At 36.2% G+C, this 26,689-nt stretch overlaps 1 protein-coding gene and 2 long non-coding RNA genes across 6 annotated transcripts; all 3 read right to left on the bottom strand.

Annotated features, from left to right (window-relative positions):
- Positions 1-1,896: 1,896 nt before the first annotated feature.
- Positions 1,897-2,973, bottom strand: LOC102659841 (uncharacterized). Its single transcript, XM_006590088.1, has one exon. It carries the CDS (start codon positions 2,971-2,973, stop codon positions 1,897-1,899), a length of 1,077 nt encoding a protein of 358 aa, XP_006590151.1.
- Positions 2,974-7,957: 4,984 nt separating this feature from the next.
- Positions 7,958-10,542, bottom strand: LOC121172876 (uncharacterized). Of its 2 annotated transcripts, XR_005886637.1 has the most exons (4): positions 10,331-10,542; positions 9,759-10,090; positions 9,357-9,675; positions 7,958-9,254 (listed from the first exon to the last, which is right to left on the bottom strand). It is a non-coding gene; the product is annotated as an uncharacterized lncRNA (long non-coding RNA). The 2 variants fall into 2 exon arrangements; XR_005886636.1 differs by having other exon boundaries at positions 9,759-10,542.
- Positions 10,543-10,683: 141 nt separating this feature from the next.
- LOC106794913 (uncharacterized) lies at positions 10,684-26,471 on the bottom strand. Of its 3 annotated transcripts, XR_005886634.1 has the most exons (14): positions 26,374-26,471; positions 24,957-25,028; positions 19,413-19,529; positions 15,274-15,562; positions 14,963-15,180; positions 14,609-14,872; positions 13,766-14,509; positions 13,426-13,670; positions 13,165-13,332; positions 12,987-13,090; positions 12,818-12,890; positions 12,628-12,723; positions 12,090-12,530; positions 10,684-11,297 (listed from the first exon to the last, which is right to left on the bottom strand). It is a non-coding gene; the product is annotated as an uncharacterized lncRNA (long non-coding RNA). The 3 variants fall into 3 exon arrangements; XR_005886633.1 differs by having other exon boundaries at positions 10,684-12,530; XR_005886635.1 differs by having other exon boundaries at positions 10,684-12,530; positions 12,987-13,049.
- Between the last annotated feature and the right edge of the window lie 218 nt (positions 26,472-26,689).

The following is a 26,689-nucleotide window of genomic DNA, read 5'->3' as shown; positions in this document are numbered from 1 at the left end:
ACAGAACTCGTTGGCCTGGTTGAAAGTCTTTCTTCAGCAACTTCTTGTCGTGATATGCCTTCACCTTTTGCTTGTATAGCCTGGATGATTCATATGCATCAGTCTCATCTCCTCCAACTCCAAGAGTTGCAGCTTCCTTTTCTCCCCCGATAGAGCCTCATCAAAATTTAGAAACTTCAAAGCCCAATATGTTTTATGCTCCATCTCCACTAGTAAGTGGTAGGCTTTGCCATAAACCATTTGAAATGGAGATAGGCCTATGGGGGTCTTAAAGGCAGTCCTATAAGCCCATAATGCATTACCCAACTTGCTTGACCAATCTCTTCTAGTAGAGGTCACAGTTTTCTCTAAAATCTTCTTCAGTTCCCTTTTGGAAACTTCAGCTTGACCGTTCATCTGTGGGTGGTATGGTGAGGCCACCTTGTGTGTGACGCTGTAATGGCCTAACACCTTTAGAAGTTGGCTGTTGCAAAAGTGAGAGCCCCCATCACTGATTAGGACTCTCAGCACCCCAAAGCAAGCAAATATATTCTTCTTCAAGAACTTTACAATAGTTTTAGCATCATTCTTTGGGGCAGCCACTGCTTTAACCCACTTGGAGACATAATCAACAGCTACAAGGATGTATTCATTCCCAAAAGATGGAGGGAGTGGACCTACAAAGTCAATTCCCCAACACTCAAAGACTTCTACCTGCATAATATTCTGTAGGGGCATTTCATTCTGCCTTGAGATTCCTCCCATTCTTTGACATTAATCGCAATGAGTTGCATGTTCATGGGCATCCTTGAAAAGTGATGGCCAAAAGAATCCTGATTGCAGGACCTTGACTACTGTTTTGTCTCCACTATAATGACCTCCACAAGGTGAATTAAGGAAGTGCCATAATATGCTTTTAGACTCCTTTTTGTCACACATCTCTTTAAAAGATTATCAGCTCCAATGTTAAACAGGTGTGGATCATCCTAGACATAAAATCGGGCATCATGCAAGAATTTCTTCTTTTGCTGCCAATTCAAATCCTTTGGAAGGATTCCTGCTACCTTAAAGTTGGCTAGATCAGAAAACCATGGCCTTTCATTCACCACTAACAGCGATTCTTCTGGAAATTCATGTCTTATCTCAAGCTTCTTCAAAGTCACTTCCTCATTTACTAGTCTTGACAAGTGGTCAGCCACTAGATTTTCAAATCCTTTCTTTTCTTGAATGACTAGATCAAATTCTTGCAGCAATAGAATCCATCTGATTAACCTGGACTTAGAATCGACTTTGGTCAACAAATATTTAATAGCTGCATGGTCGGTGTACACAATAACCTTGGATCCCACCAAATATGATCTGAATTTTTCCAGGGCATATACAATTGCAAGCATCTCCTTCTCTGTGGTGGCATAGTTCAGCTGAGCATCATTTAAGACCTTGCTTGCATAGTAGATAACATGAAAAAATTTTCCTTCCTCTGGCCCAACACAGCACCAACGACATAGTCACTTGCGTCGCACATGAGCTTAAACACTTGGCTCTAATCCAGTGCTATAATGACTGGAGCGAACACTAAGCTGGTCTTTAAGGCATTGAATGCCTTCAAACACTCTTCATCAAATAAAAACACAACATCCTTATTGAGTAAATTACTGAGCGGTTTGGCAATCTTTGAGAAATCTTTAATAAACCGTTTATAGAATCCAGCATGCCCCAAAAATCTTCTTACTCCCTTAACATTCACTAGTGGAGGCAACTTCTCAATAACATCAATTTTTGCCTTATCTACCTCAATTCCCCTTACAGAAATTTTGTGGCCCAATACAATCCCTTCTTGGACCATGAAGTGGAATTTTTCACAGTTAAGTACCAGATTGGTTTCCTCAATACGTTGCAACACTTGCTCCAAATTGTCTAGACAACAATTTGATTATAACAAGAGTAGCTATCCAGAAAACAATAGAATGATTGACCAGCTAATCTCTCAAGCATCTGGTCCATGAAAGGAAGAGGAAAGTGATCCTTCCTTGTGGCATCATTCAACTTTTTGTAATCGATGCACATCCTGCACCCCATGACTATTCTTATGGGGATCAAATCATTCTTTTCATTCCTTATCACTATCATGCCACCCTTCTTAAGGACTACCTGTACGGGGCTCACCCATGCACTATCAGAGATGGGATAGATGAGGCCTGCTTCCAACAACTTGAGCACTTCTTCCTTCATAGAAAGATTCAGTCTTCTTTGCGGCTGTCTCACAGGTTTGTACTCGGCTTCCATGTTGATCTTGTGCATGCAGTAGGAAAGGCTAATTCCCTTAAGGTCGGATATGTGCCATCCAATCGCTGCCCTATGCTTCTTCAAATCTTTCACCAGCCGAGATTCCTCCTCATCAGTTAGAGAATTGCTAATAACCACTGGTCTTGCCTCATTATCTTCTAAGAACACATACTTCAAATGATCCAGCAAGATCTTTAGATACACCTTAGCCTTCTCTGTGGGAATGTCCTTATTTAGTTCTTCAAACACAACTTTTTCTGAAGGGCTTCCTTTTAATCCATCTAACTCTTCTAGGCATTTTTTCAATTCTTTTTCTTCTTCCTTTGTAAGGCAATCCACAACAATAGTCAGAGCTTTTTCTAATGGAGATTGTAATACCATAGCTCTAGCTACCATGGCCACCTCATGCTCAACTGCCTCCATCTTAAAATAGGACTTGTGGTCACTTAGATGCTTAATTGCGTCAAATAAATTGAAGGTAACCTTTTGATCATCTACACTTATTTCTAGGTTACCATTTCCCATGTCCACCACACATTTAGCCGTCAACATGAATGGACAGCCTAAGATCAATGGAATCTCAACATCTTCCTCTATATCCATTATCACAAAATCAGCAGGGAACGTGAAGTGACGCACCTTGACCAACACATCTTCTACTTCACCGTAGGGTCTTGTAATTGAACAATCATCTAGCTGTAATGTCATTCTAGTTGGTGCAATTTCCAAGTTCCCTATCCTTCTGCACATAGATAGGGGCATAAGATTGATGCTAGCCCCTAAATCAATAAGTGCTTTTCCAACCAACACGACACCTATTGAGCATGGGATAGTCACACTCCCTAGATCTTTGTACTTTGGTGGAAGGATTCTCTGAACAATTGCCTTCCACCACTATGTTTTCATTGTGTTTGTATTTACCCTTCTTGGTCAGCAAATCTTTGAGATACTTAGTGTAGAGTGACATCTGTTGTAATGCTTCTCCGAAAGGAAGAGTAATTTCCAATTTCTTGAAAATATCAAGGAAGCGAGCAAAGTATCGCTCCTTGTCTTTTTTAGACGGTACCAAAGCATATGGTGCTTCCTTTCCTGAGTTGGGGACAACCTCTTTCTTCTTCTCCCTCACTAGCTCACTATTAGTCTTTTTATCCTTACACTTTTTTTTCTTTACCCCCTCACTTTCTCTCTTTTTGTTGTTTTTCTCATTTTCTCCTTCATCAACCTCACTTATTTTTCTCTCTCCCGTCTGTTCTCCCTCTTTTTCTTTTTCTTCCTTAGCTCCTAACTCCCTTTCATTGCTCCTAACTCACTTTCTCTCTTTTTGTTGTTTTTCTCATTTTCTCCTTCATTAACCTTACTTATTTTTCTCTCTCTCTCATCTGTTCTCCCTCTTTTTCTTTTTCTTCCTCAGCTTCTAACTCCCTTTCATTGCTCCTAATTTCATCCTCCACAAACACTTCCCTTTTGCTTCTATTAACTACAACTTTACACTCTTCCTTGGGATTCTTTTTAGTATTCGGTCCAAAACCCCCCGAGGAATTTTCTGCTATTTGCTTGGCCAGTTGTCCCACTTGGATTTTTAGGTTCTTAATGGCTGACTCAGTACTCTTGTGATCGAACATTTAGACCTGCATAAAATGAGTCAAGGTGTCCTCCAGCTTGGTGGTTCTATCATACAGGTTTGGCCCTTGATTAGGAGGTCTATTGGAAGACCCTCTTTGATCCTTGTTGAACTGATTGCCTGGATGTGATCTCCACCTATGTCCTTGATTTTGATTGAAGTTTCCTCCCTATTGGTAACCTGAAAAACCACCTATGTGAAATCCTTGTCTGTTTTGATTCCCCATATAATTAACCTCTTTCGCTCCATCATCTTGGGTTATACAGCAACCCGATTCATGAGCCCCTCCATAAATATTGTAGCCCCTAACCTGCATAACTATTGAGTGAGATGGTTGAGCTGCTTGCAGTTGTGTTGGCAATTTTCTAAGTTTCTCCGTGAGTGACTCAAGATGTTTAGCTAGCAGCTTGTTCTGGGCCAACAATGCATCGTGTGAAGAAGGCTTTAACAGACTTCTTTTGGTGGGAATGTGCATTGTGTCAGGCAAAATAGCATGATCATTGGTTGCCATATTCTCAATTAGCTCCATTGCTTCCTCAGGAGTCTTTAACTTGATCTTCCCTCCGGCTGAAGCATCTAATAACAGCTTAGATTGCAGCCTCAAACCATCAATGCTGAATTGGCTCAGTGAATCCATGATTTGGTGTTTTCCAGAGCAAACCACGGAAACGCTCTAAAGCTTCACTCAAGGACTCATCCGGGAATTGATGAAATGAGGAAATTGTTGCCTTTCCTTTAGTTGCCTTGGATTCAGGGATATATTTCTTTAGAAATTTATCCACCACTTCTTCCCATGTCTTCAGACTATTTCCTTTGAAAGATTACAACCATCTTTTAGCTTCACACGCTAAAGAGAATGAAAATAAATTCAGTTGAATAGTTTTTCCAGGCACCCCTGCTATCTTGATAGTGTTACAAATTTCTATATAAGTTGCTAGGTGAGCATATAGGTCTTCATTGGGCAGACCATGGAATCAACTGAATCAAGGATAGTGGATAAGAGATATTTGTAGCTTGGACTTCCGGTCGCACAATACTGGTGAAAAAGTATGGCACGGTGGAGTTGGAATAATCTTCAAGAGTTACCCTCATCGGTTGATCGTCTGCCATAATGTTAGCTTCGGATGCACCAACTTCGGTTCCTCTCAAATCAGCTGAAAATGATGATGATGATGATTCAGATGATAAAGTTCTCTCGTCACTTGGGTTAGTTGTCCTCTCTTGTAGTGCTCTCCTCCTTTTTTTTTGTGTTGTTTCTCCTGCAAGTAGCTTCAATCACCAAATCCAATGGAGCTAAATCCCCTGCTGGAGTTTTACCTCGCATAGAAGAAGCAAGCTACTACAGAGCAGTTAACCAAGTCAAGAGATTAAATTTGAATTGAAAATATTCACAATAAACAATCAAAGAATAAATAATAAATGTTTCCAAATTGTTTATATAATCTAAGTGGAAAGAAATTCCTTGGCAACGGCGCCAAAAACTTGTTTGTTGATCGGCAAGTGTACCAATTTGCATAAGTAATATTTAAATGGTAAGATCGAGTATCGTATCCACAGGAAATTTGTTTCACTTAGATGATGTGTATTTAGTATGTAAACACTTTTAACTTTAGGAAATGAAATAAAAGATTTAAACACAAAGCTGTAAAATGCGGTAAATATCAAGGTAAAAACATTGGGGAGTCTTCTACTGAACTTTCTCTTGTCGTATTAAAAGGTTTTTCTCTATTTAATGTTGTTATAGTGCTCTTGCACCACCTATTTACTCAGACCATGATTCCTCACAAGAATAAGCCTAACTCTCTTAGCTTTTGTTCTTGATTCCTCAACAAACTCATTCTAAAAGAGTTGCAATACGCACACAGTACAAAATATACTAGATTACTGCATTCTATTCCTAGATACACAAACCTTTATCTGTTCTATCAAGTTCTAAGGTGTTCAAGCATTTTCCAACACTCAAAAACCTAACTAAACATACAAATGGATGATCAAGCCACAAACATGTAAACTAAATGCAGATAGAAGCAAAGAACACCAAAAAATAACATTAAATATATAGTTAGAAGTTTACATTAAGAGTGCTCAGTAGAATAACTCCCCAACAATGAAGTTTCTAGCCCTCCATGGACAAGGAGAGCTTAATACAAAGAAAAGATATTGTTTTTGTGAAAGAAAATGGTAAAAGATGAAGAAGAATGTATTCTCTCTAGTCTCTCTATATACATTTGCGATTCAATAAGGAATTATTTGAGTGCTTCATTGTGCAATCTATCTCTTTCAAGAGAGATTTCTTCTTCTCTTCTTCTTACTCAAGGGAAGTGATTAAGGGACTGAGGGTCCCTTGTTGTAAAGCGATCTAAACACAAAGGAAGGGTTGTCCTTGTGTGGCTCAGAACTTGTAAAGGGTTTTTACAAGATAATGGAACTCTCAAGCGATTTGCTTGGGGACTGAACGTAGGCACAAGGGTGTGGTCGAACCAGTATAAAACTGAGTTTGCACTTTCTCTTTCCTTAAACTCCTTTATTTATTGTTATTTATCATTTGCATTAAGGAAGTTTATTTTGAATTGAATTATAGTAATTCATAATAAGGGAACATTGATATTATCATTAAAGAAGAATAAAATTTTAATTGGGAAATAGTTTGTGATATCTTAATTCAACCCCCCATTCTTAAGATATCTGAGGCCACTTGTCTAAATGATATAAGTCATAGGTTGAATTACATTAACAAATTATGTCAACATATGAGACATTCACTACTAGAATAGCTGCATTCTACATCAGTTAATGGGCCCATTCTACATCGGTTAACGACCGTCGTCGTAGACGACATCGTAAAAAGGGGTAAGGTATTCTACGACGGTCGTGCAGACTGTCTTAGAATGGGTATATTTTTAAGACGATCACCTGTGGAGGACCGTCTTAGAATGGTACGCATTCTATGACGGTCATGCAGCAAGGATCGATGTAGAATGGTACCCATTCTACGACGGTCACGCAACAAAGACCGATGTAGAATGGTACCCATTCTACGACGATCATACGACAAAGACCGATGTAGAATGCATTTTTTTTATTTTTGTTATTGGAGCTATTTTTTTAGGTATTCATAGACTTCAAACGTTTAGATGCCTGCAATAAACACATGACAATATGAAATTAAATAAATTTTATGCAATCAATATGGATTATTCAAATATTTTCTAGTTTGAAGCACTTTGAAAAGTAAAATGAATTCCTATATGTATCGACCTGTTTTCCTACCCGCCAGAACATCCATCAAAGTAGTCTTACCAGCTCCACTTACACCCATCAAAGTTGTGAGAACACCAGGCCTGAATGCACCACTAACACCCTTCAAAATTAAGCACGAATCTGTCCTCTTGTAGACCTTGTTCCTTCATTTCATGCCAGTTGAAATTAATTGAGTTAGAAACGCAAATTGCTTCTAGCTGAAGTATATTCCTAATAGAAACACTATTAGAAATGTAACATGGTAAATTTATAACTTTAAATGTTATTTTTGTGTGGCATTTCAGCAGAGTATACAACTTCATCAAAGGTGAATGAATGTGGCTCGAAAGGAAGAACCATTCCTTTTTTTCTTTCCATGCATGTCTGGACTCCAGTACAAGAGAATGACCTCTTCCTGAACTTTGTGCGAGACATTTGAAAAAGTGTTCAACATCTTGGGGTATATTATGAATTGTTGATACTCAAAGAGTATGCTTGATATTGAGTATTCATGAGTGATTTATAAGTGTAAAATAGCTTACCTATGCATGGTAATTCAATATCTGCTATGGTTCCTTCGTTAGATGATTCATCTTCAGTTATTGTTTCTTGTGGCTTATCAAATGTTGCATGGACATTCAGATGCATACTTATTAATAAAACTTGCTTGCATTGCTTTTCTGAAAGTGATAAAATTTTCATTTATTTTTCTAGCTATAGAAAACTACATCCTATCATTCTATATAAACAAGAACAAATAATAAAAATTAGGCATGAATAGAACAAGAGAGCAGGGGAATAAAAGAGAAAAGAGTTTTCAAAATCCATATACAAGTCATCCACACCCACCTTTGTTTCATTAATGGAATTTTGTTGATTCGAGCTAAGTTCCATAATTTATAAGTACAAATGATTTGAAAAGTAGTCATGGCCAAGGAATTGAAGAGCAAGACCAAACATCACATTTAAAAGGAACACACGAGACTCCACATATTCAACTCCAATGCCCCTAAGCCTAACCAATACCAATATGAATATGTGAAGAATGCACAAGACTCCAGATATTCAACTCCTAAATTGTGGGTAACTTGTAATTGGAGAGCAAAAAAAATTAGAATCACACTTCTACTAACCAAAATTATACAAATTCTGAAGTTGTGAGTTCAAGAAATTACGTTGTGACAACTGTTTGAAAGAAATTCATTGACCAAGGTAGCATTCTACCCATACATTAAATGTGAAATCTAGTAACCCCCAATCCACCAGCTTTTGATATCCCATGTTTCATTGACAATGAAATGCAGAAGCATTACCTTAGGTTTTTTTAGTATGATAGAAATGCAACAATTTTTTTGTCACATGTTCATGTTAATCGAACTTACTTTTTGACAGAATGAAACCACCGAATGCATCAACTGTGATAATTGCAAAGGCTCCAAATGTGTTGGCAACAATCATGTTCAAGAACCTGCACAAAATTCAAGAACTCACATCGTAAGTAACACGAAAATTAGTAGAAGCAACAACATTCGCATGCTCCTAACTATTTAAAGTAGTTATTTTAGATGTGATCATTTGGATCAGATCCAATAACATAGTAGGTGAGGAATACCCAAACACCAACCTCCACAAAAATCAACAATTATACATTTTTTATACTTTTATGAATATCAACAGCAATGGTTCTAAAACAAAACCATTTGACTTCCCTATTTTCGCCTTTCCGCTTGATCGCTACATTTGAAGTTCAAAGCCGCAGTCGTAGGCTTAACATTGGACTTTGTAGAATTGAAAGCTTGGTTCATCCTATATAAACCTTATTATGTTACTCTCAGATCAGAATGAAATAAAACAAAAGATTAATCGTTACATATGTCAACAAACTTGTCTGCTTCTTGAATTCCTCTGGAAGCTGTTTTTGAAGCAAAAAGCTGGGATTCTGCACCCTTTCTTACTTTTGATGCATTTTCAGTATGAAAAATTAAAACCACGTATGACTGAGTCAATATGAATCATATAATATAACTGGAGAGAGTGAATCTGAAGCATTCCTAGTATAACAATTCCAACTGAGAAACAACAAATACATCTTGCTTTCACGAATAAGTTTCTTTGCACTTTTAGAAACCTGCACATAGAGGCCCATAAATTAACGGTTATAGCTGCCAATTCAGAAGCAAGCCATATAGCACAGAAATTATAATTAAAAATAATGAAATTAAATTGTTACCTCTTTGGTAGTTTTGCTAGCTAAACAAGTAGTTGGTGTTGCAAGTTTTCATGAATTCTTTTCCATTTGTACAATAAACTATCAATCAAAGATGAATTCCACAAAAGTTGGGCTAAAATTATTCTAAATTAGGTTCCACTCACGAAGAATACAAGGCGTATGAAATAATAAATTATCAGAATAAAGAAGAAAGTTCTGATAATTAGGTTCCACTCACTGTTGCAAAGTAATTGTGCAAGAAAAGTGATGCACTACTACAATTTAGCGGCTTTGATTCTTTTCTATGCGGGCAACAACCCCCTTCAACTCCAGGATCCAGCTGTTAGTCACAGAAAATTATGAGGTTGTCATTTCATATCATGCACAATAGAGATATCCATGTTACAAGGTCATTGCACTTACACTCATTCTCAGCCATGTAAGACCACTGATAAGCTATTCCTTCTTCAGCTTCCTTTGAAGCATTGAAGATAATTTGGTTTGACCATGCTGGTACTGCTTCTACCGGTTTTGGATTCATTTTAATAAAATTCCTTTCTTTTAGCTCTTTAAAAAAAATATAGATTCAGAGGAATGTATTAAGAGATTTAAATGCTCGAACTATTTTCATTAAATCCAAACAAAAATAGAATATATATCAGTGCTTCATCTAAATTCATTCTCTAATAGTGCTTCATCTAAATTATCCTTCCAGCAACCACCATTGTTTGTCAAGCACTCATTTGTCTCCACATCTGCCCAATAAAGTATGCCAGTAAAAAAGAATCAAGTCACAAAGTATATTTTGGTTGTATGAATAAAAAAAATAGAAGTAAACACTTGCCACTGCTCAAGCAAACAACTAGTTCAGTAGTCTCTTGAAACCCATAACATATAGCATTAAGAACAACACCTTTCTCCAATTTTCCTAGAAAGATTCTATTTAGAATTGGAACTCCAAATGACTACCTATCACAAGAGCATAGAGTACAAACCTCGATATTGTCGATTATTGACAACAACAGTAGGCAATACAACAACATGACCTCGCGATCCCTTTCCAATCTACCAAAACTAATATTGTTGATTATCAGTATTGGCATTTGGATCTCCCATGCACTTTTCAATGTTTTTGATATTAAGGCCTACAAATATTGAAGTAACGCAATAGTGCAATTACCTGGTTCATGTACATGTTGAAAGTATCAATAGAAAAATAATATATATATATATATATATATATATATATATATATATATGTGTGTGTGTGTGTGTGTGTGTGTGTGTGTGTGTGTGTGTGTGTGTGTGTGTGTGTGTGTGTGTGTGTGTGTGTGTGTGTGTGTGTGTGTGTGTGTGTGTATATTTGCAAGTTATTCAAGAGAGACATATTTGATGGAATGGGTCCCTGTAGTCCACTTCCATGTAGGATCTTTACACATTTACATTGATAAGAATATGGAACTGGAAAATAATATAGCCAAATTCCTATTGGAATTTTGATAAGAAAAATGAAGGAAGAAATGAAAGGAAGCACATACAAATGCTTGTCCATCTTCCAAAAATGGATTGAAAAACAATTCTTATTCTCTCCAAGCCTACGAGCCTATTACCTATAGAGTATGACTTAACTGACCTGCCCCCCAAAATATACCCCCCATCAATGTATGAATACAAAAAGGAATGCAGATACAACACACAAGTCCATTTATCCATCACAACACTACCAAAAAGAATATACTTGAAGGACACTAACCTTCTTCTGTATTTTTTCCAGAACAGCTGCAGAGTATTCATCATCACCTTTGATGAGCACTAGTAAGAGTACTACATGAGATTCCACTAGAAGAACTACATTGCTTTCCTTGTGGCTAATTGCATTTTCAAAATCTTTGAGAGAGTAAGGAGACAACCGCAACAGTTTACCAAAAGACATAAAAAAATCCTAAAGCATTAAGAGATCCCCTACACAATAAATTGGAACATTAAAGTCTCTTCATGGATAAGGACGACTACTCAAAACAAGATCATCTAGACTAGGCTTCACTAATAGATCATGAGTTGGATATTTGATTAACTCTTCCTGAACATAATAGATTTGAAACAAAAAAATCATAATTTTTTTTAACAAAAACAGAAATTATAATATTTGAGTGTTCTTGTACTCTTTTCTTTCTTACTTTTTTTAGGAAACATAAAGGAAGCTGAAACAACCACCTCTCTATTTCTACTTTACCTCATTTTTTCTTTTTTTGGTGCAGACCACAAGCCTATCTTTTGAAAATAATATATCCAAATTCCTATTGAAAGTTACAAGAGACAACCAAATTATCACCTCAAACTTGGTTTCCCAAGGTCTTACAAGGTCTGCAAGTTGATTAGTTTCCCAAGCTCAGTTGGAACATCACCTCAAACTTGGTTTGGTTCAATCATCTTATTAGAATGTTGATAAGAAAAATGCACTAGCATTAGTAAGGATGACAAATGACATACTACCACACACCATCAAAGTATACCTCATTGTTGAGGATTTCAATAAATATGATAATATGTACGACATATATGAATGAATTAAATTAAAGCTTCAAACATTCAGGTATGTGAGAGAAGTAATATTTCATAAATGCTTTGGAATTTCCCTAGATAACCGATTCACAAGAACAGAGTTGCATACAATTGTAGTTCAATATGTAATTACTAGAAAATAAGAACAATAAAATGAAAAGTTTGCAGTAGTTAGAAATAACCTAGACTCACATTCAAGTTAGGTTTAGAGAAGCCCTTTCCTCTGGAATTGTGTCGTGAAGCAATTGTAAGCAGAATCTCTGTCCATAAACAATGACAGAACATTTTGAAGAAAGCTAGGTTCATCGATCTCAACTGCACTCAATCAGTGTGCCACAACAAAAACACTTATCCTATGGGGATAAGTACAAATTGCAACCCGAAAAAATTGCACAATGATTAAGGTCAACAAAATATGAAGACAAACTTATATAATAATGTTGAATTAAATGTCATGACCATAATTATTCATGAAACATAAACAATGAAAATGTTAAGTTCGAAACAATAAACTTCCTATGTCATCTAAACTTGTGTAACATCCTTCTTTTGAACTTGTAGAAAATAGGCTGCCCATTTCTTGCGTAGTGTCGTCATGGTGTCACTGTCTAATGGTGTTCCATCATAAAACCACTACAAATTGGTAAAAATTAAATCAGGTAAGTACATCAACCAGTAGGGTAGGATTTGATACGAACAAAGTCATTAGTTATTGTAATAGTATGCATACCTTGTGTAGTTCATTCTTCAAACCGCCGCTGACTATGCACCACATCCAATGCATCACATAATATCCACACTCATAGCCTCCAGCTTGTACATGACTCTACATGCAATATCAAAATACCCAATTAAGGTTGGTCATTTTTTGGCAACCATGGTACGATTTTCAAATGCCTATTAATGAAATAACGGCATACCTTTGGTTCAATCCATTAAGGTGCAGGTGCATTTGCCTCGCCTTCGAAAGTAGTCGATATTTTCTTCATTACACTAATTTAGAAAATAACAAAAAACATATATAACATAAAATTTTATTTGCTAAACTACAAGTGCTAAACCAGAAAATTTTATATGCTTGGTAGTTACCTGTTAACTGCGGCCTTAATGTGAAGATCAGGCTTTTTCCGTAGAGAACAAAACCAAACTACACTATTCTCTCGTGGACACAAAACGAGAAGTTGCCAATGTGTCTTGAAGTCAACATAATGAAATTAACCAACTTTTAATGCAAACTTTTTGACAATAGTAACATGAATTTACTTACTGATTCAAGTAAGGTCCTAAGTACACTTCTCGATGTGATTCCTTGACCCAACTTTCTATGTATTGTTCACATTCTTCACATCTATCCTTTGCGTGGTGTATAGACTGGGGCTCAAGGAAACCATAAGCTGGAGCAAAACCTATGCTTGTACTCCAATAATTCATAAACCTTTTTGAAACAGGGTAAAGAATATTATATTGTTAGTCAAATATTTTAAAGATAATTACTTATGACTTACATTACGAGATATAATTTACTTACATCATCCACAGTTGTAATATAGATATGTTTAAGAGTTTGTCGCCTAAAATGATTTCAGTAACATCTGCATGTGCGATGAAGAAACCATTTTTGGAATTAAGTATCCCAAATTTCACCCCGTCCCACGACAACTCGATAGCCTTTTGATAAACGTCATACGGACTCTTAACCAATTCTCCCAGGGGATCAACTGCACCCACTGCAGTGCCCATTTGAGGTTAGCCAACCAACTTGGGGGGAGGCTTCTGTGAATAAAAAATGGTTAATGATAATAACAATTAGTGTACATGTAATTGATAATGACAAAAAATAAAATGGATTGATAGGAAAAAGAAATAACCTCATCAGATACTTTTTTCACAAGATGGGTCGGCCATGCAACGAATGTTCCAACGGCCTGGCTGACAAACCGAACCTCTAATGTAGGATAAGGGACCAGAGCTTCTCTGTGGTAAACTGTGACAACATTCACCCTAAGCACATCATCTGCATAAGGAACATTGTGTATGGTGGATGAATTGTCGTACACTATTCCCAAGGCCACTAGCATAGTACTCTGATCATGTACTACATACAAGCCCATTAGATCCACAACAACATCAGAAGGCTCTATAGGTAATCCTTTTGCCTTTGGATCAGCACAGCTACCCTTTGTGCTCACACACGCCCCTAAAAGCTATATTTCTGGGGCCTCAATGTGGGCTGATTGATGTGATGCAATATGAGATAACTCTATTTTAATTGTTTGTTGTAACTCTTGCTTCATTCTCTCCAAATTGCGTATGTGTTCATCTTCAACTGCTCTCTGCCAAGCCTCCTGCAGCTGCTTGTTTTCTTCTTCTACCTCTTTCTGTATCTCATCCTTCAGGTCACCAATGATTCTTGCCAATTATTGTTGGCTGATTGATGGCGAGGAAGTGCTCGAGGCACGTGACACTAGGCCAAAGTATTGGCTGATTGACACACCTGCCCCTTTAACATGAACATGGCCTGGATGTTCAGGTCGACCTATAGCCGTGTTCAGTATGTCTTGCCGCCCATGCGGAACAAATTTCCCCTGCGTAGCCTATTCCTCTAAAGAATCCTGAAATATAGACAATTTTTAAATTTAAAAAAAAACAAAGGTCATTGTTATCGCATAATTATTTGACAATGACTGTAAACGAACAACACTTTTACTCACAATTTTGTCTGAAATTTCTTGTGCCGCTGCAGAGGTCATTTGGCCATAACGCTTTGTGCGGGCCATCTTCCACTTCAACAATCGAGACACTTGGGATGGAGGGTCATGGCTGAGTGAAGGATTTTTAGTAAACTTAGCATAATGTTCTCTTTGCTTCCTCTTCTTGTCCATAAGTTTTTTGTCAAGTAGATTATAAACCCCACGAGATAGTGAGTGAGGGCAGTCATTGTATTTCTGAATTTCCTGCGCCATCTTTTGTATTCCCTTACAAACACAACCAACAATTGTTTGTATATTACATAAGAACATATGTAAGTCTGATTCCATTTTTGAATATAAGAAAATATGACAAACCTGCCAATTAGGGGTCTGGCAGCTTTTTGCGAATTCGGCCCATATTGCTGGATCAAGACCGTATTTCACTATAGGATCAGTTATTTGTTGTCCCTCATTGTCAGCATAGACAAATCTAGATGTCAAGGAAGACTTAAATTGCCTCCATATAGTTACGACTGTTGACATCACCTTCTTTTTCGCATTGTCACATTCAGGGATGTCAAATTTTCGTTGCACTTCAAAGGTGATATGTAACAGTAACTAAATGATTCATTTTAAATTCACTTATAAAGACAATAATAAGCATACGTGTACTTAAAACTACTTACCAAAATATCTTCCCATATTAGGGTCTTTAGATCGTCCGGTACAACACTCCAATTCGAGTGGACAATCGGAATTTTTTCTCTTGCCACAACCCCTAGATAACTGTGAAATTTTTCTTTATGGGGCCCTGAGCCTCTACTAGTAGTAGGATTGACGTTAACAATTGGTCGTGGGTTATCTAAGCTTCTAGTAGTCAGGCTTCTTAGCCTGGTGGATTGTCTAGTCCTCCTTGAAGTAACCTCTAGAGGATTCTCTGAATGTGGCGGGGACCCTAGGGGTGATGCCATCAGCCTGTGGAAATAAAAAAAATTAGGTTAGCACAATTTCAGTTATCTAATAGGCAATAACTTGTAAATTTAATTATAAATTTATGCATGACAATTATAAAACATGGAATAGGTATATGGTACTTTGTGCTTACGCAGTTAAGTAGGAATGTTCTCCCATAAACCCTCGTCATGATCTATACGATTTGCATATACATCATCCTCTTGTTATTCATCATTAATCAAAGGCATGTCTTTGGAGAAAGGCGGAATGTCAATGACATCAAGTGTTGACCCATCAATATGGTGACCGATAGAAATTGTTCTCCCTTGCAAAACCACTGACCATCTACAGTCGTAGGGATCTTCTACATAAAACACCTGTCGAGCTTGCGATGCCATGATGAATGGGTCGTCCTTGTAACCTACCTTTTTAAGGTCTACTAAAGTAAATCCCATTTTTTCTTGACGCACACCGGTATTTCCATTGACCCACTGACATTTGAAGAGAGGTACTCTAAATTCACCGTAATCAAGCTCCCAAATATCTTGAATGACTCCATAGTAAGGCATGCATGCTTGAATGGGATTGTTGTCTGAAGCACTACAAAAGCGATCAGCTTGACCATCAACACTGACCCCACTGTTCTGCACACTACTTTTATCATCCTGGGACTTTGTGTGGAAAGAATAATGATTGATATCATATCCCTTCCAAGTTGGAACATTCAAATTTGGACCGACAGCTAGCAATCTTAATGTGTTGGAGGCACTTTACTGGGCGAAGATTGTTTGTCTAAACCACTAAATGAAAGTTCTATTGTGCTCTTGCAACAACCTCATCATGTTCATTTTTGGGTGAATACCGCTAAGATGTTGTTTGTGAGCATCTATATATGGGATGACCTCTGCTATGTTGTGTAATACATATAGATGTGCTTGTGACAGCTATTGGTGATCCATGGTTACAACATTGAATACTCGTGTGCCCCGACCTTCAATGGAGCAGTCATAACGACTTTGAGGAACTCCCACTGGTGTAGCGGTGTGCATATATTTTGAACAAAACTCAATAGCTTCCTCAGCAACGTATCTTTCAACAACGCTAGCCTCTGGTCGATATCGATTCTTTGTATATCCTTTCAACACCTTCATGTAACGTTCAACATGATACATCCAACATAAAAACACAGGCCCACACAATCGAATCTCACGAACAAGATGAACAATTAAGTGAACCATGATGTCAAAAAACGATGGAGGAAAATACATCTCTAATTCACACAGGATAATGGCTGCCTGATTCTCCAAATCATCCAATTGTTTTAGGTCAATAACCTTACTACAAATAGCATTAATGAAAAAACACAAGCGGGTTATGGCAACCCTAAGTTTCTCAGGAAATATACCACGAACAGCCACTGACAATAGTTGTTGCATTAACACGTGACTATCATGAGATTTCAACCCAACCAACTTCAAATCATTAATTGAGACAAGGCTCTTGATATTGGAAGAGTATCCTTGTGGGACTTTTACATTTTTCAGAAAATGACAAAAATGTTTTTTCTCCTTGGTTGACATTGTGTAACATGCTGAGGGCAAATAAGTTCGTCGACCGCGTGTCTGCGGATGCAACTGTTGTCGTATACCCATCTCGACCAAATCTTGTCAACATTTCAAACGACCATCCTTTGTCTTGCCTTTGATGTTAAAAAGGGTACCAATTAAACTATCACAAACATTCTTCTCCATATGCATTACGTCCAGACAATGTCGAACATGTAGATTGGTCCAATAAGGAAGATCAAAGAACACTGACCTTTTCTTCCAAATGTTCTTGTCATCATGATCCTTCCATTGTGTCTTTCCCAAAACAATTACGATGTTTTTTACCTGATCATACACTTCATGGCCAGCTAATGGTTCTGGGGCACCTTCACTCTCATGGGTTCCATTAAATGCTTTCTTCAATCGCCTATACGGATGATAATGTTTCAAAAATCTCCAATGCCTTGTATATATTGTCTTCTTCCCATGTTTAAGTTGGATGAAACTCGTGTTTTTCTCACAAATTGGACATGTGTGGTGTCCTTTCACACTATATCCGCTCAAATTCCCATAAGCTGGAAAGTCATTAACGGTGCAAAATATCATCGCACACAACTTGAAGGTCTGTCCAACATTAGCATCATAGACATCAACCCCCGTCTACTCACAACTTCCGCAAGTCTTCAATTAACGTAGTCAGATACACATCAATATCGTTTCCTGGATGTCTTGGACCCGCTATCATCATACACAACATCATATATTTGTGCTTCATGCACAACCAAGGAGGAAGGTTGTAAATCATTAGCAAAATAGGCCATGAGTTGTGACTAGTGCTCAAGTTACCAAATGGATTCATGCCATCCGAAGCAAGACCAAGTCGTAGGTTTCTTGGTTCCGCTCCAAATTGAGGATACAAGTGATCAATTGTCTTCCATTGTGGAGAACCAATGGGATGTCGGAGTAACCCATCATTTATTCTACCAACTGCATGCCATTTAAGGTTTGAAGCATCATGTGCACTAGCAAACAATCGCTTAAACCTTGGTATAATTGGAAAATACCAACAAACCTTTGTTGGACGATTGTTGTTTATGCTTACATCATCATTGTGTTCCCCGTCGTTCAGTTTGTATCGTGATACCCCACATGTTGGGCAATTCCATATTTCAGCAAACTCATTTTTGTACAGCACACAATCATTACGGTAGGCATGAATTTTCTGGTACTCCATACCCACCGGACATAATATATTCTTTGCCTTGTAATGACTCTTTGGTGACTTGTTATCGGTAGGAAGCATATTCTTCAATAACACAAGCAACTCAGTTAGACTTTTGTCACTCCACCTAAATTTGGCCTTTAAGTTGACTAAAGCTAGCACCTCAGATAACCGAGTGAAGGTTGTGCACCCCAAGTACAAAGGGAGCTTGGAATTTGTTTGTAAGTCTTCATTATAGGGTGCATGAGCATGCAAAAAACCCTCTTGCCCAAGATCACGTATCATGTCTTCCATTCGATCTCTGGTTTCTACATGTACCAGTTCATTGTCGGCGGCTATTCGGATGTTTGGCAATTCATCGTGCCATATCCAATTTGTATAACTCCGACTGAAGCTGTCACAAATTAGATGTGATCCAATGACATCTAATGACTGACACCTTCCATTGACACAGTTCACACATGGACAGAAATAATTTTCATCGAACACTGGTGCATGTTGTTGCACAAACTGCAACAAATCTTCAACCCCCTTTTCATACTGGTCACTTATGCGCAGTGCTTGAATCCAACTTCAATTCATGTTTTTTGTTCTATCAGAGCGCCTCTGTTATGTCGTATGCATGATATTCTGACTTTTTTCATATCAAGGTGAGGTCCTATCCCATTCAGGAACAACCTTTTATGCTTCATTCATATGTACAAGTTAAGTATGTTATGCTAAATTTGATGAAATTTCGGCAGCGTTTCGCATTGGTCTCCAAGTACACCAAATGAAAGCAGTCACATAAATTGACCACAATCAAGTATGCACCTAGAGAACAAAGCAATATGCAATAAACTGAAATTTTATCAAATATAACACAACATACTTAACCTATAACTATGAATGAAGTAAAAAAAGGAGAGTTCCCAAACTGTCCGAATGGACAATTCAAGATTCCATACCATGACTAATCCAAACTATCCGTATTAATCATGGTATGGAATCTCAATCGGGAGACTAGGGTTCACTCAAAATGCACATATTTGTAATGGACAATAATAGTAATATATGAACAACCAACTTAGAATCCAATTAGAAGTCGGAGTAAGTTACATACCTAGATATATAGATGGTAATAACAACAAAGATGACTCAGGTAATGGCAGGTTCAAATACTATGACTTTATCTTCAGTCAACCAACAAAGAATTGTCCAAAGTATGTTTAACCTTCACCTACACAACAAAGTGAATTGTCGAAAACTTACATTGCTTACTCAATTGCCAAAAATATTTTATTCAAAGTAGTCAAAACACCAAAGTATGTATTTATGATGTCAACATTAATTAAAAAAAAATAGAATACTACCAAAGAAATTTCACTGTACACACACATGAGCAAGAAGAATTGAATAACATCTTACAATGATTCACACTTGAATAACAATTATGCAGCACCCTAACAGTTGATATATAATTAGATAGTGGTATTTGTATTATATAATTACATATTGTCCTCCTATGTTGGTTTGCTGGGGAAGAAGCTTTGGCACTAGAGTGACTCAAAGAAGATGAGATCATACAATACATATCAAACACAATTTCATGGTGCCTAAACTATTGGACTATTGATCTTGTTTTGTTAGTATACAAAAGTATAAAAGAAGGGTAGTTAAGATCAGTTGACGGGGTAAGCAAAACATTTATAGGACCTTCATGTTGTGATGGTTAACATTTGGTTGTTTGTGTATCCTTCAGCATAAAGGAGGTTAACATAATTCTGAGGGGTGGCATTGTATATCAGACCAAGATCAATTATACTATTAGGTTCAATGTCACCACCTCCCATAGCAAGAGGGCAAGCATATTGAAATGTGTTTCCATTATCCCTGATTGGATTTGGAGTTTGGAGTATGGTCAACGGGATTTTTGTTGTAACCAATGTAGATGTTATAGCAGCTACACTCCAATTAGGGTGTGTTGTTTTCAAAAGAGCAGCAACATCATATGCATGAGGAAAGTTCCCATGGATGTTGCAGACAACAAATTGTAGTCACTAGACAAAAAGACATTTGTGTCAATTCTGGCTGAAGGTTTATTTGGAACAAAGGTAGCCACAACATTGGAGACAGGTGCCATTACATCAGCCTTCAAGATCCTCGGGTAGGTTAATGTAGGACCTCTTGAACTATAATATATATGCACCAGCTAGGGCTGCCTTTATTCCAACAAATGTTTGTTGAAAGTTGATGTTGCCAAATCGTATTTCATCAGTTTTGGCTACAATCAAAGTGTCACTTATGAAATATATTTTGTGGTCTTTGTAAAGTAATTCAAATGTTTATTTTTCGATTACAGTGGCTAGAATCACAGACAGTGCAGCTGGTTTACTTGGTGAACTTTGTAACATCCCAATTTTTGTAATTTAGATTAAAAAAGATTGTTATTTATAAATAAATAGAGTTTTAGAAAAATGATGAGATTTTATAAATAAATAAATAAAGAGATATAATTATTAAGTAAAATAATGATTTGAGAGAAAATAAAAAGGGTATTTCATTTATTTGTTTGATAGAAAATAAAATAGAGTTTGTTTTTATAAAATAAATAAATAAATAAATATAGAGCAAATAATAGGCTGAATACCCTAGGTATAAATATTTATGTTAAGTCAGGTGCCTCTTTTTGGCCTCATTTTCGTTTTTCCCTTTCTCCTCTCAAAACCCTTTCTTTTTCCCGCAGCCCACCAAACCTGTCTCAGAAAAATGACAATCTCGTACTCGTTCACCGTTGGATCGTCGTGAAATTTGAGTACCACGTTCTAAACCCAATTTAGAACATTCTCACCGTTGGGAATTTCAAAATCATATCTGACCTTAGAGGAAAACCCTTTGCATTGTAGCATTTTAATTTCCCGCAGAAACCCAAAACTGTCTCGGTAAAACTACGATCCCAATTTCGTTAACCGTTGGATGTTAATGAAATTTGGATATGTTGTTCGAAATTCAATTGCGCACATTTCCACCGTTGGGAGTTTTGAGATAATATTCGTGGAGGGAGAAAAAGAAATCACATGAAGACAGTATAAGTGGAGGTTTCAATCTCTTCTCCGTCTCTCTGACGTTTGAGAATTCTATCGGAGCAGTCAGAGGAATAACTGAAGGAATCTCATGGAACCGCTAGAGATGTTACTATCGCTGGCTGAAGACACGTGAGTCCGCTCAGAGGTAAGGGTTGAGTTATTTACAATTGGGAATTAGTGAGAACATGTGTAGGGATCCTTAGAGATATCAATTGGAATGGGTTTTGGGGTGTTTTTGCAATTTTTATTTTATCCTTATAATTATTACAGTGAATTATATATGCTTGACAGACCAATTTTTGTGAAATTGATATGCTATTGTGTTGAGCGTGAACCCTATAAATCGAGTACTTTTTCTAATTAATATGAATTGATGAAATAAAGTAAGGAGAAATTTAGAGAGAGATATTGATTTTGTATTTTCTCTTTTTCTTGCTGTTTAGGTTTTTATATAATTTTAAAAAATTAATATCATAATTGAAACTGACCAAAGTGTTCATATAATTATTTAAAATTTGTGCATTGAAAGCTTACCTTGAAATTTGTGATTCAATATGATGTATGCTAGTTTATAGATATAGAGGTAGCTATTTATATTAATAATTTATGTAAATAATATTGTAGAGTGTTATAGTATGATTCCAAAAATTATTAAGTGTTGGAGTTTGAGAATATTATGGTTAAGTTTCATGAACATGTGTATGTTGTACCTTATGAATATCATTGGGAATGTTATGAGATGGCTGATGTGATGTTATGAGATGTTAAAGTGTGGACATGATATTCGATTGTGAATAAGTGGATGTGTTAACACTTGATGTTACATTAATTATATCGTGAGCTATGAATTATACAATGACCCGACCAATGTTTATGCGCAGTGTTAAAGAGAAAGTGTAGGTTCCTAGTTAGGAACCAGTGTTAAATTGTAGCGCAATTGTGTTAAACATGTTTGAAACATGAGTGTGAGGTCGTGGTATTGTATAATTCATGACCAATGCTTATAAATGAAATATGTGATGAATTGTGGAATGATATGTTGCCTTGAGATTATAATATTGTTATTGTGATTGAGTAAAAGTGTAAAGTAGAACAGGTGTTGAATTGTGAGATACGTGAAAACATGTGATGGTGGATTGTGACATTATGAGATGTGAAATTGTGAATGAGTTTTGGTTGTGAATAAGTGTGTGATTAACTCTTGATGTGACATTATTTGTGTTGTAAGCTGTGAATTGTACAATAACCCGACCAGTGTTATCTTGAGAAAAGTGTAAATGCACAGTGTTAAAGAGAAAGTGTAGGTTCCTATTTAGGAACCAGTGTTAAATTGTAGTGCAATATGTTGTACGTGCTTAAGACACAAGTGTGAGGTCGTGGGTATTGTATAATTCACTAGTAGTGCCTGTGTGCTAAAATGATTTTAGGGGTTGGACCTAAATCAGGAGGGAGAGGCCCTGATGGACTCTTCGGAGTGTAGGCCTTGGGGGTCACCGGGTTTGAGTGCTCCTTTAAGCTTATGCTGATCCCATATGGTTGGAGCATTCTCGCAAAACATCATGACCCTGACTGGTCTCCCTATGATCTTACTTAGTGAGAGTGACCTGATAAACCCATTGTATGGTGTGTCTTGTTATGTACTCCTAAGCGCCCCAGGGTGGTTTTTCACTGACATGGTACCACATTGCATATAGGCTTGAGTCTTAGCATAACTGTCTCATGCGCTTGCTAATTGTTTATTATGAAATTGATGTGTTATTATGTCTTGATCAGAGCATGTGATTTTTGTGTAATGTGATTGATGATTGAAAAGTGTGATTGATGGATGAAAAGTGAACTTTGAATGACAAAGTGGTGGAATTACGTGAATTACGTGTAAGTAAATTTTATTTGGTTTATATGATATGTATATCTAGTTGTCTTGTTTCTCTATTAGTTATGAATGTGATAACTCACTCCCCGTGTGTTGTTTGTATTTGGATCCTGTGATGATCTTGAACTTTGTGTTCGGGGGAGCAGACGACTAGGTGAATTGATTTAAGGAACCTTGTGCTGAAGAACGTCGAGACACAACGCTCTGATAGGATGTGGCATTGGGGTATAGGGTTTTATATTAATTGTATGAAGTCTTAGACGGTCTTGCTTAAACCGAGATAACTTTATTATTTATTTGGACAAGTTTGAATATGATGTAGAAGAAAGTGAATGTGAGCCTTTTATCCCTTTGAAAGACTTGTATTTACAAATGTAAAAAAAAAATACTATTAATTAATATTTGGATTTTTATTCCTTTGTCAGTATATATGTGAGGGGTAGAGGATGTCACAAACTTCGGTGACACTATTAAGTCCATAAGAAGGGCTTATGGTGTGGATGAACACAGTGTGTTAGAGTCCAATAAGTTGGCAGTGCCACAAAGTAAAAACAGCAGCATTGAACTCCTTGCTTTGATACCTATTATAGTTCCTCTAATAGGGAAGAGCTGCAAAGAAAACCCAGATAAATTATATTGTACATGTTACCAAGCACCACATGGAACCTACAAGGGGCCCTTTCTGTGATGAATCAGATGGTCAAAAATTCCCTGCCAAATTGGTTGTTGGTTTAGGTACTTATTTCTAAACCCTCTTCAAGAAGAATAAAAATATATATTTATTACAATTTTGGTTTTTGGTAGGCTAAACCCTCTTCACAACCTCATTGGCTTCATTGTGTGTTAAGCTCTCATCTATTCACATCCAGTTATGTAAGTTAATTGTCATATTTATAAGCGCAGTAGCTTAGATAAGTTCTCAAGAGAATTTATGGGGAAATATTGTTCAAGTTGGAAAAGTGGTTAATCATACTGAATCAGTCTTCAAGTTCTCAGATGTTGTCTAAGTGTTGGATTGCTCAAGAATATTGTTTAGGTTAGATAAGTTCTCAACTGTTGTCTAAGTATTGGATTGTGAAATTGCTCATGATAAGCTAACTTCGGATTCTTAGTTTACATGGAAAAACTGGGGAGTGGGAGTTAAGTAAGGGAACCTTCCACATACTCTCCTCAGTAATAACTCTTAAGTTTTAACACCTGTTGATACTTGATAGGAATGAAGGCTATGAGAGTAGGCTCAAAGGTAATGTTGTCTTTTGTTAGAGGAGCAGTCATACTTTGTGAATGTTCAGTCTGTCCATTACATCTTCTTGTGGCTAGCTAAAAGTAATCAGGCTAATTTAATTATTTTAAAAACCAAAAAATGTGCAAGGTAAATGATAGAAAGTGTGACAAACTAGGAGTGTAAGAAATTGAGGAGGGAACTCAGATTGAAATCTGATAGTTTGCCATATCTTTCAATTTCAATCGTTGGCCTATTTCATTTTGGGATCAGGCCAATCACTATATTTGAAGCCTCATATTGTTGTGGTAGGCTACTAAGTACTATGTACTAATACAGAAAATATAAACTATGCTTCAAAAAGTAAAACCTATTAATCATCACTTATCTTATTTTCATCATTCAAAAACTAAAAAACAGGTATATTTAACATCCAAAGCAATAAGCTAAATGGCTAAAATTTCTTAATCATAAAATATTTCATACCAATGATTCGAGGAATTTGATTCCAGCAAACTGCACAGCTATACCATGAATGCCCACAATAGCCTAGTTCACCTGCAGTACATGAAATTGTCAGACATGCATGAAATGTGGATGTTTCGAAGCATATAAAAAATCCTGAATGGATATCCTAACAAAATGTTACCTTACAGTTAAGTATAAGACATAGAAAAGATGAAGCAAAGAATAACATTAGGTTCTTAAAATTTGGAGCACTGTGATTTAGGTATCCTTTTGAATATACTGATATTTCAGGATAAATCAACCAAAATCTGGAAAGGATAACCTAACTCTCCCTTTAACTTTAGGGAAGATAACATATTCTTCTTCTACTAAGAGAGAGAAAAAGATAAGACTATGTCCAAATGCCTTCTTAAATATTTAATTAGAATTATTTAAAAATAATTTAGTTTCACACATTAGTAATACTTTAGTAATGTTTCAATCCCATACAAAACAACCCAGAAATTAGTTTCTGGTCAAAGAAAAATGAAATCAATTTTGCTATATTGGATAAAAAATGTTTGAAGCTAGATTGTTTAAAAAAATAATAAGGTATATATATCTTCAAATTTTGCTAAATTCATATTACTATGTAATTTCAAATTAAATTAAAGGTGAATTATTTTTGCACTTTATAAATGAAATGAATTTAAAAAGTTGCACCATTCACTTGTATGCATAAGAATAATATAAGAATATAAATATTAATACTGAAGATATTAAAATATAAATAAAATATTCACTAATTTAATGAAATATTATTGTTATTATAAAAACTATTTTATTATTATTTTTAATATTTAGATGATTTCAAAATTCTTCTTGATCCAGACAATGAATAATGGGCATGCATTTTTTTCTTATAAACTTTCTATTTTAAAAAATTAAATACAAAAATATATTATTTGAAAAGCAAATCCTATAACATCAGTTTAGGTACAATACAATTACAAATACCGCCTACACCAGACATAAAAACCACTCAACATATTTAATTTAGCATAACTCAAAACCTCTTTGCAAAGCATAGTCGTACATCACTCACAAATTGTTCAATAGTACACTGACTTGTTGAAGTGGAATAAGAAATTTTCATCCAATGGTCCACAATCAACTTACTTGCTAGATGAATCAAAGCAGTTAAAATAAAATATTAATATTTTCTATGAATAGTAAAAATGTACCGGTGACCTCTTTTTGGGTTGAATAACTTACAAATTTTGAGAGATTTGAACAGCCCACTGACACATTTCATGCATATAATTAGAGTTATGACAAAATTATTCCCTGAGTCCAGAAATATGAGAAGAAGGAAGAAAAAGGAAGCAGGCATGCAAAGAGTAATACTGAGACCAAAGCTGAAAGAAACTACAAATAGAAACAAATATTCTGGCACCTGATAAAAAAGAGCCTCCTTCTCTGCAGGTACAAACTGAAGCCTACAAATACAAATATTGATCAAACAAACTATAAGAGACATGAATCCATAACCACAAAACCTTATCCAATGTAAATCAACCATATAAGCAATAAAATATTCTTTGCTGACCTGTCTATCTATCTTCATGACATAATTATTAAATTAAAATAAGAACGACTTCATACAAAGGGTATATCTTTTTTAGGGGAAATGTGCGTCATGTTCATATTCAGTAGCTAGCGGTTGCCTTGGATTAATTATGTTCACATTCTAAGCCAACTCTATATATATA

Source organism: Glycine max, chromosome 10 (assembly GCF_000004515.6).
Source record: "Glycine max cultivar Williams 82 chromosome 10, Glycine_max_v4.0, whole genome shotgun sequence".
Lineage (NCBI taxonomy): Eukaryota > Viridiplantae > Streptophyta > Magnoliopsida > Fabales > Fabaceae > Glycine > Glycine max.
The sequence above is the reverse complement of the archived record's forward strand: the minus strand, read 5'-3'. Positions and strand labels throughout refer to the sequence as shown.

What these genes read in the sequence shown, in the direction of transcription:
- LOC102659841 (XM_006590088.1), bottom strand. Translation starts at nt 2,973, where the DNA reads ATGACATTACAGCTAGATGATTGTTCAATTACAAGACCCTACGGTGAA.